Genomic DNA, 14,741 nt, shown 5'->3' on the forward strand with positions numbered 1-14,741 from the left:
AATATTTGCTTAGTTTCTGGATTTTCTGATGAAACATTCTAAAATAAATTATGGTCACAAACAATGGGATTTGGGGGAAAAAAGTTATAATTGAAACTTTCTGTTTGCTTACGTCTGAATAAAAGTATCCCCAAAACTTTTTCAAAAAGAATATAAAAATAACAACACTAATTTTTATTGTACTTCACATTTGGCAAAATACAATTCTTCTTCAAACAGGATTAGATTATTACACTACAACTTCAGTACTAACGTACCTTATTAAAGTAGTCCAACAAGACCGTCCGTCCAAGCAGCGCAGGTAACAGCTTATGGTTGTTTTCTTAAATTGCTTTATGTCTTCTATCTCTTCCTCTCTCATGTCTGGTCTCTGAGCTACAAACAGTTGCATGAGGTTAAACAGCTCTTCTACTGCCTAAAACACAAAAATATTAGGTTAGAGTAGTCTCTCAGTATGTTATGGTTTGCATCTTATTTGTATTACTTACTGTGTATTACTTCTACTAAGTAACACATAGAACAAACATATGTAAGCAAATTTAGATGGGAATACGTTTTTAAGCATGACAACAAAGTTATAATATCAGCAGACAACATTTTAACCTTAAATAATTAAAAATAAATTGTTCTTAAAAACTAAAATTTTGACACAAAAGTTGTGGATATTTCTTATCTATCTTGAATACAGTTTGCTTTTAGCCTTTACTATTTACCGTGTGGATTAGGACACAGATATTTGAGATAACCCTTCTGAACCTTAAACAGATGTTTTGACGCTTCCTAACAGCACAGCTGTTCAGATTTCAAGAATCTGAAATCCTGATCCATGCGACCAAATTTCCCGGCTTTCCTCCAGGAATGTAGGGGGTCACCTACATGGTGAATGGGTACGTGCATTCTCTGATGATAATATTATATTCTACGTAACACAATGCTAAAACTTGCTGAAGTCCCATATGCATGGGAAACACTAAAGAGAGTGGAGTAACTAAAGTCCCTAGCAAGACAAACTGAATTCAGAAAGCTGCTTGTGCTAAAACCCGCTGAAGTCCCATACGCATGGGAAACACTAAAGAGAGCAGAGTAACTAAAGTCCCTAGCAAGACAAACTGAGACTTCCAAGGGGAGATGCAAACAATGAAAGCAGCAGGAATACTCCCAGGACTGTCAGAGTATAAATTTACTCTGTGAGCTGAACTAGACAGAAGTTCAACGTAGAAGATTCCATGCATCCTCCTCCTCTACGTAGCGAAGAAAATCTTTGTATTCTTTCTGTCCTCGTACACCTATAAAGGACCTCAAAGCAATATTCACTGAGTAATCATACAAAAATGCATGTTTTGCCTCTTAAAAACGTTGTAAGCCTGTTTTTTCACCGTTACACATGGACTATTTTAACTAGTTTCTACTCTCTACCGTAACGTTGTAGAGACAGTGCAACTCCCAGCGTACCAATGTTTTGCAAAAGGTACACAAGTGTTCCCAAGGTGAACACCAGGCCATCCTCCGTTTGAATGCAACAGGCTAAATCTTGGCCCTATTCCAGAAACTGAAAGCAAAGAAGAAACTCACTGGGAATTCCTCCTGTTAGAATACAACACGCTTTCTTGAGACCACCATTAAAGGCTATTCCTTGTTTCTAATGACTAGACTGGCACACAGAGTATTGAAGAACAGTGGAAACACCAGCATCTGCTTCCGGAAAAAAAACATCTCTCCAACTGCTACACAGCGAGGAAGAAAATCCAAAACACCAAAACAACCCCCCCAGAGTACAGTAATCAGATCTAAACACGTTATTAATTACTTACACCAGGAAATCAAAATATAATACTTTCACCACTGGATACATTAAACAAATCTTTTCATCTCTTTCATTAAAAGAGACGTTCAGTAAGAGAGGAAATACTAACAATGAAATGGTATTTTTCGGTATCAATCTACTTACTCCTGGGTACTGACTGGCATGTGGCGTGAGATTCTTAAAGGCCCACTGGATATTCTGGTGAGAAGCCAACTGCCTCGTGAACGCAGGGGACTGCTCACAGCAGAGGCGCAGGATGCCATAGTAGGCAGGCAGCATCCCGCGGTTAAAGAGCACCACATCCTGATCGTCATGGTCTGCAAGGATGTAATTGAAGGCAATGTTCTTCGTCACCACGGGATTCTGTACAATAAGGCGTACGTTCTCTGGACAGTCGACACACACATTATACCAAAAAGACAGCAAAGCCTGTTTATTGTGGTTGGTGGCAATAGCCGGCTCAGAAAGTTTAGGCTGGAAAAGGTTCCATAAGTCCATGAAGTAAGTAGAAAACATGAGTTTCTCAGTCTTTGAGATCAAACAGTATGTCATGAAACTGAAGTAGGGCACAAGTTTTGTAGTGCCATGAACAGCAGCATCAACATATAGCTTAGCTCTTGAAAGAAGGCCAAGAAGCACATTGTAGACTTGATGAAGAACTACTGTAGTATCTGGACTGAGAGGCAGATCGCGCGTAGGGATGTGCAAAGAGCGAGTTGATCGGAACATCTGACGGAAGGAATTGCTTGGAATAAGCGACACCAAGAGATAGGCTGCGGCTTCAAATAAAAACAAATCTGTTACACCTTTGAAAAATGACACACATACTTAACAGTCATTTAATCAGAAGTTAAATTGCATTGTGCGTTCCATTTACAGATTTCAAAGCATTTTACAGAGTCTGGTATTGCTATATTCACACTGGAGATGGGAAAAAAAAAATCAAGAGTAGGTAAGACTAGCATGTTAAAAGTGGTGTTGAGATTTGCTTTCAGGCCTCTTCACCCTATATTCCTGTCTGCTGCTTGGTTCTAACTATTGTAATACAATGCATCCCATCGCAGAAATACAAAAGAAGATGTTTTCTATGACTAAATTGTGTACTGCTCGATCAAGACGTCATTACCTCTTCAGAGGTGTTTACAACTGGAGTCTGTTGCAAAGCTGTACCTCCAGTTTCCACATCTCCCTCAACCACAGAAAATGTATTGAAGTTCAGCGTGGCCTGTTACTGTGGAATCTCCTTCATATAAAAATTTAGACACAGGAAAGGCTCAAAGTGTGATCTTGGCAATGGCCTGGTAGTGTGATTCCTGGCAGAACAAACTACAGAGCCAGTACACCCTGGAGTTGGGGAGAAGCACAGGGTGCTTCTCCTTGATCCACAAGTTCAAAGGACTCAACTAAAGATTACTCTGACGGGTGAAAGAACAACAGGTACTAACCCTACTTACAGTACACCTACGTGATGGAAACTATTGAGAACCTCTTGGATTCTTTCTTTTTCTTCTTTGGGTTTTCCTGGATCTTGTAGATTAACCACATAAGATAAAAGAACCTACTAATGTATCATTCAAGTTACAAAATCAAAGCATGGTTTTCATCAAAACCAGGTAGCATGTCTTGACAAGGCACCACCGTTGTGTTAATATTTTAAAATACAGCAATTCTAAAACAATTGGAAAAGGAAGAAAAGACAAGTACAAAAGCATGTATTTCATTTGTGACAGGAATACCACATGCATAGTAACTTGCTACAACAGAATAATAATTTTCTTCAATTTAAATTAACTTACAAGTTCTCACTCTAGGATAGTTGTGTGCCAGAAGAAAACGTTCAACCCAGTTTTCCATATTTTGCAGCACCCAGCTGTGAGCTAGTTTGTTTCGAGGTGTTTGCACAGCCAGCCAATCCAGGCACTGAGATGGGTTGTATTCAATGACCTGAAAGAAGAGTGGAAAAATCAAAAAGAATACATTAACCTTGACACTATGTACTGATTGTATTAAAAAAAACCCCAAACCTAACTATTAAGACTTTCAAAGTATTTTTTCAAAATCATATAGGGCTATCAAAGCACCCAGAAGACTGAGGTGCTCTGGCAGACAAAGGAAACCCTTATTAAAATTTCACTGCTGGTCTGTGCTTCTGAATCTCGTTCAGAGCTTTTCAAAGTTCAATCTAAGTCCAGGAAGTGACTCTACATACCCTTTCTGCATATTTTGAGATACTTAAGAGTTGAAATGTTAAGGACTTAAAAAACTGAACAACCTTGTCTTCATAAACAAATAAATATTTTTTTTAAAATAGCTAACACAAAACCTTAACACTGAATCGGTATATTTATACAAGTTATATCAAAAGAACATAAATGGTATGCAAATATATTCATATAGCTTCATGCTGAGGGTAGCTATTGGTTTTTTTATGAATGTGCAATTTCAAGGAATAAATTCGCCTAGTGCTTTTCAAAGGTAATGAAAAGCCTGTAGAGTGCTGTTGTACAGTTATCAAAGCCTTACAGATAACCAGGAGAAAACATAGCTTCCTGTGCCTTTCTGGTTCTGTGCAGTTAAAAAGTTGTTGACATATTATTAGGCCAATAAATGTAGTTTGCTCATTTGCTAGTTTTTAAAAACTGTTTTCTTTTTACCTTGAGGTCCAGGTGCCCAGACAAGGAAAAAGGAACTCTTATCTACCTAAGGAACCACAGGCAGTAACTGAATTGCTGAAGCTGTTCCCCACTACTCTAATCCACCCGAAGAATATGAGCAGCTGACGTGACCAAAACTCTGCTTATAAAATTTTAATCTCCATTTAAAAATAAACACATTAAGAACAATCTCCTCCCTTTTTTTAGAAATGACAAATTGATCTTTCAAGTTTCCTTCGTAATAGCTGGAGGGTATCTCCAAGAAAAAGACTATCATTGTTCACTGTCTTCATCGCTCAATCACTTTTTAACGACTTCTAGAAACTGGAGTGGCTGCAAAAGTAAGTTCTACACCCTAAATCTGTCTGTCTAAGCATTAACCACTGGGCCTCTCATCCCTGCCTACACAATTTATATCTCTAGACCTGTGTGAACAAGGTAAGGATAATAATGCTGGCAACACCAGAGACTGAACTGATGACTTCTACTGCTAAAAGCTTGGCTTTCCAACAGAAACCTGTCATCGACTTGCTTCCTCTGTAAGTTCAGTTTGTGTACTGAGAATAAGGAGGGAAATAAAAAAAGAGGATTGCTTACCAAATTACATACATAAACTTTGTGGCTACTGACTGAAGCATGAAGCACGTGTACTTCATGCCACAACTTGTGCATTACCGAAAACTCTCTTGGAAAGGTTTCCTTATTGCTGAGAGAAATTCATAACCTACCGCTTCCCCATATACAGAAAGCAGCTAGATGTAATTCTTGACCTTGAGATCCGCTGTTTGAACTCTCTTTACCTGAGGTACAGCAGTTACAGCTAATTCATATTCAGATCAGATACCTAACAAACACTTGGTATACGCTTTCCCAGATTACCTAGTGGTTCCTATCCTATAACTGCTCCTAACCAGGAGTAAAATACTTTTGAACAGCAATCCGCATTCTATCCCACAGCGCTTCAGTGGGGAAGACAGGTTTGTGTTTTACCAGGGGTCTCAATTCTGCACAGTTACAATCTTTTACAAACCCCAGCCCCGCTTTTTGAAGAGTATCAAAGGGAATGAATGTTCAACAGCCTGTCCTCAGCAGTCTTCAGGCAGGACACACTGTTCCTAGTCATAAAGACAGTAAATTGTATTGGGAACTGAAAAAGCAGTTAGTTGAAGTGAAAGCTTTAATTCCTAATCTACTGCTCAGATCGAGGCATTTATCCCTGTGCCAACTTGGTTAAAAAGTCTCTTCCTTGCTTTAGAAATGCAAGCAAGAATGGTCCTGCACCACAGCAATTCTCCACTAGATTCAATTTAGCACTATTTTATGGGTTAAAATTGTTAAAGAGTATTTTACAGAGAGCAAAAAATGTCAAACGAATATTCAAAGAACCAGTACATAATGGACAAAAAAAACCCCTAACAAACGATGGGCCTTGAAACATTTTACAGTCCTTGCAAAAGGATAACTGAGAAAAATAAGTGGAATTGGCCTAGAAGAAGCATCCTAGACCCTTATTATGAATCAATTAATTTCTCATTAAACTAAACTTTAAAGTTTAACTGAAATACCAGTTAACCAGAACAGTGTTAGAATAACATTATAAGTTAGAGCAGAACTTTTAAATGTCTATTAGCTGTTGCTGTTTATTTGGAAGAGAAATGGTTATTAAAAAAAAAAAAAATCATTAATTGATGCAGCAAGGATGACAATTAAATGTAAAACCCTTTCACAGACATAAAAGAATGAACAAGAGAAAGACAATTTAGCTTTTGTTTTCTTTTACATGTTGTACCTCCCATATCCTCTGCAGAATGTAAGAAGCAAAGGGTGGCATTCCTGGAGGTCCACCAGCAAATTCCATTAGCATGGTCAGCAATTTGAAAAAAGGATTGGCTGCCTGCAATGCAGAGAAATAAAAATATCCATTTTGATCTATTTCATTTTATCCGCTAATCTGTTTAGAGACTTTAAAAAAAAACCCCAAACATTTGCATAGAAATATATTTCTATGAACTTCTGACACGAACATTTATATTACTTTTAATCCCTTATTAGTTAGTCTGTAAATAATCCACATATATATACACACACCTTAATTCTACTGTATCCACATATGGATACAGAAGAATTAAGCCACTTCTAATAGCTAGTGCAAGGCCACATGATCACACTAGATAGGATCAGTCTAGAAGAAGTATGTAGTTACAAGGAAATAACAGTACACATTGTCTGACAGTCAGACATTATTCTGAACAAAGTCGGGGGGGGGGGGGAATTAAAGGGGACAACAGTCTTGAAGGATTCACCAATTTATCCTGTTTTACATATATAGAAGATTTCATTATCTCAGAGAAGCTATTGTTTTTCTGTATTTGCACAACACGTAACATGGATCCTGAAATGTTTATCCAAAAGCATCACATTTTGAGGGTTTACACTGATCACTGTTATTGGCATACTGTTTTCCTCTGAAACCACCAACATTTCTACTCTAACATGTGGGATCTAATATGATTTTTTTTTTTTTAAGTTTGCCAAGACTCACCCGGTTTTAACAATGCTTCAATAAAGTGGTTACTACTATTATTATATATTTTGCACCTCACCAAAAATCTCTCTGGTGCATGTGTATATGTGCAAAGCAAAAAAAGCATAAATATGTAGCAAATGTTAGCATGACAGGAGGGAAGTAGACTGTCATCTGATAGTGCCCATTCTATCACACAAAGCAAAGCTGTCATGAGAATGATTTAGTACGTGCTTCTTTTCCAACCATGATCGTGCCTCCTCTGCTAGACATGCCCTCAATTTTTCCTGATTATTTTTTCTTTTCTGACAGCAGTATACAAGAATGTCCTTGTGGGAGCATACACTTCACCACTCTCTATCACCACTCTCTATATATTTTTCATGTGGAATCCATTTGGAACTCTCAGTATTTTTGTTATTACCAGGGCAGGAATTTATTCTGACTGAGAAATGTGTTTGCATGCACAGAACTGCAAAATAGTGCCCCAAAACTTGAACAACCAGACGATAATTACATATCTCCACTTATTCTAGCACACACGTTTTATCGTTACCAATTTTTTTTTTTATTCATATAGGTGGAGAATCTAGAAATATTTTATTTGGCTTTGAATAAAACTTTAATCTTAAACTGCATACCAGATTTCTGCTTTAGAAAACTTAATATACAGTGCAGTTAGAGTTCATTTAATGTCACAAAAACACTTCCGGATCATCTTCCATGCAAGATTTTTGATTAGCAAAGGATTATTTATGTAATTTAAAACAGAAAAATATTAATACAAATTATTTAATATACAGGTAGTATGTTTACATACCTCAGGAGTCAACTTTGCTATAGATGTGAAAAGCATGGACACAATCTTAAAAACAAAACAAACAAAACTCACTTAGACTTGTGCTTATTCAGTTAAAATAATAAAAATCACCCCATTACACTTATTAGATAAGATTTTTAACAAATAGCTATAGTTTCTGATACTTACGTGTTCTGCCAGTCGATGATTGTACCGACACAAACTGAAAATGAGATTGCAAGTTTGCCTGATGTTGATACCATCACGGATATGTTGAAACAAAAAAGGAAAACCCTGCAACAAAGAATAAGATATTATTAGTACACTGTCTACAATTATGTATGTACACATACACACGTGCATTTTTTTGGAAGCTTATACAGTCATATTTAAATGATTACCTTTCCTCCTGTTAATGCTGCCATGTCGTTTTGTGACAAAGTCAAATGCCTAAAATACAAAAAAAACTTTTATCATTTTACTTTAGAGATTATTAAGTAAGGTTAAGGAGAAATACAGGACTGAGTATTAGTTTATAGTCTTCAGTACCACAATATACAAGAGAAAATAAAGGTACTGACATAAAAATTTAAATGATTACCTTTCCTCCTGTTAATGCTGCCATGTCGTTTTGTGACAAAGTCAAATGCCTAAAATACAAAAAAAACTTTTATCATTTTACTTTAGAGATTATTAAGTAAGGTTAAGGAGAAATACAGGACTGAGTATTAGTTTATAGTCTTCAGTACCACAATATACAAGAGAAAATAAAGGTACTGACATAAAACTGAACAAAAATAATAACTATTTTGTACTTAGACAGACCAAATAAAAAAAGAAATCCAAACTCAATGTGTTTGAGGATTTAGCCCGAGTCTTTTATTTGGTCAACAACGACAAAACATTTAGCTTTTAAATGGTTAAAAAGATAACGGACCCATATACAAGCTCATTTATGGTGCTAAAAAATCCCATTTAAAAAAAAATCCCAAACCCATAAAATCTCTAATTCCTTTCTGAACTAGCTTAGATTAGAATTTACTTTGGTTTTTCAGAAGCTCTTGCCTTTCTGAGCGAGACTGTTCAACTAGAAGAGCAATCAGGGCAATCATCTTTTCAAGTGCAGCAGGCCTGTATTTTTCTTCTGCTAAAGAAAGTATATCTTCCTCTTCCTCCTCTTCCTCCCCTTCTTCCTCAGAAAGTACTTCAACTTGTGGCTGAAGGAAAAAAAGTAACAACTTCAATGTGGACATTTTGAGCCTTAATTTCCAAGAGCCTGTACATGGTTTTGCATATATTCTGTCCTCTCATTTATTCAAAGCAACTTAATAAACTTGCATGAATCAAACAAGGTAGCTATGTAATCACTTGATTTTCACATTGAAGCATTCATTTTGCATAAGCTAGATTGTATTTACAAACGCAAAAGCTAGGCTGGTTGAAGTCACTACATAGCCTGATATGGTGGTCTATTTAATAAAAAAGCAAGTAAATTTAAAAGCTTAAGTGGTACAATATGAATAAGCAATCAATTGTTACCATTAGTAGCATGATGAGGGCAACTTTAATTGCTTCTACTTACTATCTATTGCTATACTAAACTGAAAACTCTGGTTTATAGCATAGCCAATGCAGCACCTTTTTTAAATATTATATTCACTTAAACATTGAACACAAATTGTATGAGTGAAGCAGTTTTAATTTTACAGCTGCAAGATGGTTCAAGAGAGACAGCACTAATGATCACATAGTAAAATATGAAAGACTAGTTCTTGTTATACGAGATATTCAAACTTACATTTTCAGGTCCTTTAGTTCCCATGTAGAAATGGACCATTGTAGATATGGCTTGCAGTGAAAGCAAGAACTGGCTCTGAAATATGTAGATATTGAATTACTTGAAAATACATACATGCATATATATACCTACTTCCCAAAACTACAAGGTTATACTTACTTCCTCTTCTCCCATTTTGGCAAATTCGTAAAGAAAGGCAAAGTATTCTGTGAGATGTTTACTGTGAGGCTTAACACCATGCTCCATAATTGACAAGAGTGTCTTCACAAAGCGTGTTACACAAGAGCGACTGCCGATGTCTTCCACAGGACCATCCATGTCATCCGAACTGAAAACAAAATCCAATTTAGATATTTCACACAATACATGGAGCATAAAATCATCTTGAACCATTCAAGCAACAAAAATTCAGAAAAACTTACAGTTTTCTACTCTGTCCTACTATCATACTCAGATCTCTAACACTTCCTCTTATGCCAAGTATAGCCTAGATAACAACATGGCTTAAAGTAAGGCAGCATCTGTCACTCAAAATGTTTAAAGGTTAATAAAATTAGTATTCTGAATCAAGATTCTAGTCAGGAAAAGAATTCTTAGAAAAACAGTATTAGGGGATCTCCTACTTAAAATCGTCTTCTTGATTTGCATGTCAAATTTCCTGAGTTTCAAGAGAGAATGTTGTTATAGCTAATTATACTGTGGAACTAAGGAAAGGCTGCCTCCTAAACGCATACGCAGGATCCTGACAAGGCAGAAAACATGCACTTTCAACCTTATTCACCTCCTGAAAGTTGGATCTTATCACTGAACAAAACAAGTGACAGAGTCTTTTAAAGTAAGGCTTCCAGAGAAAATGAAATTCTATTTTTTGCCGTAAAAACTGTATCTTCGTGTCCTGAATTTTGTTATGGCAGTATAGTTATTACAAACTCTGCCATTTTTGCTCTGGAAAAAAGTTATTATCAGGATCACAAGCTTAACCCAAGAGATGAAAGAAAAAACACTTTCTTCTTCTTCTTCTCATTATGTATCAGAAAGAACAAATATTTCATAATTGGAGACAAAGTGACAGTTTTCTTGGTAATTAGCAGAACAAAAGAGAATCCAAAAGATTTTTTTCCTACTTTTTGACAAAAACTGTGATTTAGCTATATGACACAGGACTAGACTCTCATCTCCAACCTCTGTTACTGGACGTACAAATTACAGTTTGCACCTACATGCCTCCGGATCCCATTTACAATTGGATTCTCATGTACGTAAGTAGTGAGTATTACTGGCAGTGAGAAGAAAGACCATACTGAAAACCTAGTCTAAGGGAACAAATGTTTCAAACAACATATCTTTAAACACTGGCTTTTCCAACCACAATAATATTTTTAAATAAATCAGAGCATTTCGGGTAGAATAATAAAGAAGAATTAAACCAGCACTATTTTAGGTTTACAAGACCATTTTGAATAATTCATTAAACAAAAGCGGTTGCTGTAATGCATGTAATAAATAGACGTTTTCAGGTGTTATTATTTTACCAGTCTTCCATTCCTGGCTGAAGATAAAGATGTGCATGCACTGGCCTCAGTCTCTGTATCACATGAATACACAAACGCTGGAACATCTGCAAATGGATAAGTAAATGAACTCCACGTGTTCATTCTTTTACATATATGTCAATACATATTTTCTAAGGAAAGAATATTCTGTCTCCAAGTACCACTTCCAGCTCTATGTGATTCAAAGTTAAAGCCGAGATTGAGACGCCCACATTCTGTTTATTAGTGTACTGACACATTGTATTTTAATAGAACAGTCAAACCTGTTTTTTACAAACAAATCTGACGGAGGAACCCTAAAAACAGTTTTTAATATTGGTGTGCACTGTACACTACTGAAACATGACTTAAGACTGCTGCTCATAAACATTATTTTTTCTTCTGTTTTCTGAAATATTTAGATTTTTTTGGCAAGATTTTTTTTATTTTGCCTCTGGCTATAAGGATTTATGTGAAAATTTTAAAGGAAATTCCTTCCAGTAATTTTTAATTTCTAAAACATTCATCAAGGATTAGAGCTTTGCCTAAGAGCTTGCATACAGTTCTCCCATGGAATATCTTCCTTTAATAATGGGTTGCATACAGAAACGATGTACGGTTCTATATGGAAAGACTACTTTAATAATCAGAAAAGTTAAACCAATTGAAGGGTTCAGGTGAGATAAAGGAATTGCTAAAGTTTTTACCTAAACTATTTGCAAAGAAAGTATACTTACAAGTGAAACTATTAATAGTATTTGTATCTGTGAATATCCAAATGCTATTAATGTAAGTTTTTTTCAATTTTAAATATTTCCAGAAAAGGGTATTAACAAAACTTTGCAGCTAATGCTATAAAATTAAATCTATCTACAAAACACAAAGGCAGAAGTTAAGAAGTGAAGCTTTCCATTAGGAGTACTGAATGTACATAATTCACTATTTTTTATTTTCTGAATGTGTGTCTTGACGCATTATTGTTGAACCAATTCAGAAGAAAAGCATGTTTAATGTAAAGTGTTCAAATTTGTAGAGATCGTGTGGGAGTGTAGACACCTTAATTTGTATCTATTGTGACATTTTGTGATCCTAACTGTACAACTACGGCACTACAGTAATATTGATTTTGTTTCAAACAACAATAATGCTCTCACGGCCAAATATTTTCTCTAAATCATATGCAAGAATGGAAAAGAATAAGATAATTACAGGTATTAATAAAAACTTTCAGAATCATTGTATGTGTCATAATAATTGTCTGCTTCTACTCGTGGGTCAAGTAGTCACTTGACTTAAAAAGGAACATTTTTTCTTACCTGTCTCACAATCTGATTGGGACACTTTATTAGAATCTGCATTGGCCACCAATCATCATCAGCCATACGATCCAAAAACCACTGCAGAAGATACATACTTTGTTAGTTTTGTTCCAAACTTGTTCTAGTCCAATCTTCTTTTTGCATGATATTAAAGTCTGAAGAGAAACTGATGTTACTATTAGTAAGGAATAAGCAAGTATTAATCCAAGGGAAATCTAAATGTCTTCTGTGCATGAGAAGAAAGGAATAAAGATCAATAGCAGTAAACATCAATATAAATTTATATCCAGTGTCTTCTTATCCCTGTGTTCTGCATGCCATTTTTCAATTATCTGGAAGGACACGGTTATCCTGAAAAGTGATGTCAACAGAATAAAAAACGATGCTTACAATGAAGCATAAGCTGAATAAACTTGTAGAATAGGGATAGGCTTAAACAAGAATGTAGTTCCTGAATTAGATCCCTTTTGCATTTTAACATGTGGAAAAGCCTTTCTACCTCCAGAGACAGAAAACATGTAAAAATAGCAAGAGAATGATTCATTCAAAGTTAGACTCGGCAAATAATGCAGCTGAGTATTCTGACTCCACGAATTTTGTTTTATTCGTAAGGAAAGACAGTTTAAATTAAAGAAGCCAAGTTGTTGTTATTTTTATTTTAATTGTACCTGAGTATTTTTTACTATATTAAATGTCTTCACTCATTTTAAGCATCTTAGGATTACATCACACTAATGAAACTGTATCACCCAAATACTGCATGTTACATAACAACTGAACAACCTAAAATCAATTTATAAAAGAACAACGAATTTAATACATTTGTACTGAATAAGGTCTAATGCAGGATACAGTATGTATTGGGGTCCTTGTACGTTCAAACTATCACAGAAAGTCTATCACAAACTTTCCTTCAGTATCTCAGAATTGTTTTCACCAACACCACAGTGAATTCTTTGTCTATGGTTTCTCAGTCCCTCTCCACTTCATCCCAGACTCCCTTTAGGCAGTGTCCTGAAAAATTTTATATTAAAAAAAAAAATATTCCTCCATTTTTTTCCTCCTCCTTCTAGGAGTTTTCAGTCTTTCTACACATTGGGTTCAAGATCCTCAGCTTCACAAGCAAGGCACTACATGAATTTGTTTTCAGCGAAGTCTGACATTAGCTGTTCTTATTCCCTTTCTAAGCCTCTTCATTGCTCTGCACCCTCTTATCTCGCTGCCCTCTTCTCTTGGATTCAACTCTAGTCCCTGCCATTCTAGTCCTTAAACATTAGGCTGTCTTTCCGTTTCTCTTGTGTGATTTCATTTAAACACCTCTTAATTACACAAACCCATATGTAATAATCAAATAAAGAAGTTGTGACACTGTGTGTCTTCTAGTGACAAAATGATTTTGGCCTGTGGTCTCACCATAGGCTTCTGAAAATAAAAGTCAAGCCATTCCCCAGAATCTGCAGTATTCAGAGAGGGTGAATTTCATCTCATAGTGCACAAATATGCTAAATACAGTACGTCATAGTCCAAAATATTCCAGGGATACGAACCTCCAGGAAAGTTAAACAATATATAGAAAGTTGGTTTGTACTTTGCTGAGTTCCTAAGTCACTTACTTCACAAGCTGCCTGACTGTTATTAAACTGTTTTGTTAACAGTTCAATCCACTGAAGCATTGTAGGCTGTAAAAAGAAATACGGAAAACACTATAACTTAAAATAATAAATTGCAACTTAATCTTTAAACATTTCTCAATGGTCAGTTTGAACCCTGAATATTAAGAATATAGTTACAAACACTAAACGCTTTATAAACTAGTGATATGTTGCACCTACACAAAAATAACGGTACACGTGTTGAAACTAATGCAAGTAGTACCTACACATTTGGACTAATTGTCCAATTACACATTAGTACATATTCTTACTAATCGCAGACAATCTAGAATTAGTAGCATTATGCCACCACAGATGAGAAAGAAGTAAAATCTGACTGAGAGTAAAGATGTTTCAGATAGAATAGAACTTTCTTGTTGTTCATGCTAGTATTTGTAACTTAAAAATTCATGCGCACAACTGTTGCTCAATGGTAAACGATCCCCTCTACATCAGACTTTAACAAGGGCTTGTTAAGAGCCAAATCATCCAGGAACTTTCAAATGAAAAGAACACAAGACCTGTTGTTCCCGATGCTTTGCTGAGGTAAACTAAGCTAACAGCAGAACCCACATTTTTTCCATTGTGCAGTGTTTACTATAAATGTGTTAAATGACACTCTTTAAACGTTAACTTTGTATCATCTATAGTACTTATTA

General features: G+C 35.6%; 1 protein-coding gene across 1 annotated transcript in view; it reads right to left on the reverse strand.

Annotated features, from left to right (window-relative positions):
- The window catches only part of USP34 (ubiquitin specific peptidase 34), a 124,490-nt gene that overhangs the window by 13,890 nt on the left and 95,859 nt on the right, over positions 1-14,741 (reverse strand). Inside the window, exons 56-68 of the mRNA XM_019472921.1 lie at positions 14,044-14,109; positions 12,428-12,508; positions 11,112-11,197; positions 9,739-9,907; positions 9,580-9,654; positions 8,847-8,998; positions 8,383-8,431; positions 7,971-8,075; positions 7,803-7,847; positions 6,248-6,352; positions 3,601-3,748; positions 1,949-2,583; positions 258-415 (exon numbers count right to left, since the gene is read on the reverse strand). Of these exons, the coding sequence (XP_019328466.1) occupies positions 258-415; positions 1,949-2,583; positions 3,601-3,748; positions 6,248-6,352; positions 7,803-7,847; positions 7,971-8,075; positions 8,383-8,431; positions 8,847-8,998; positions 9,580-9,654; positions 9,739-9,907; positions 11,112-11,197; positions 12,428-12,508; positions 14,044-14,109 (1,874 nt within the window). The remainder of the gene's footprint in view (positions 1-257; positions 416-1,948; positions 2,584-3,600; positions 3,749-6,247; positions 6,353-7,802; positions 7,848-7,970; positions 8,076-8,382; positions 8,432-8,846; positions 8,999-9,579; positions 9,655-9,738; positions 9,908-11,111; positions 11,198-12,427; positions 12,509-14,043; positions 14,110-14,741) is intronic.

Source organism: Aptenodytes forsteri, unplaced genomic scaffold (assembly GCF_000699145.1).
Source record: "Aptenodytes forsteri isolate BGI_AS27 unplaced genomic scaffold, ASM69914v1 Scaffold5, whole genome shotgun sequence".
In the NCBI taxonomy this organism is placed as follows: Eukaryota; Metazoa; Chordata; class Aves; order Sphenisciformes; family Spheniscidae; genus Aptenodytes; species Aptenodytes forsteri.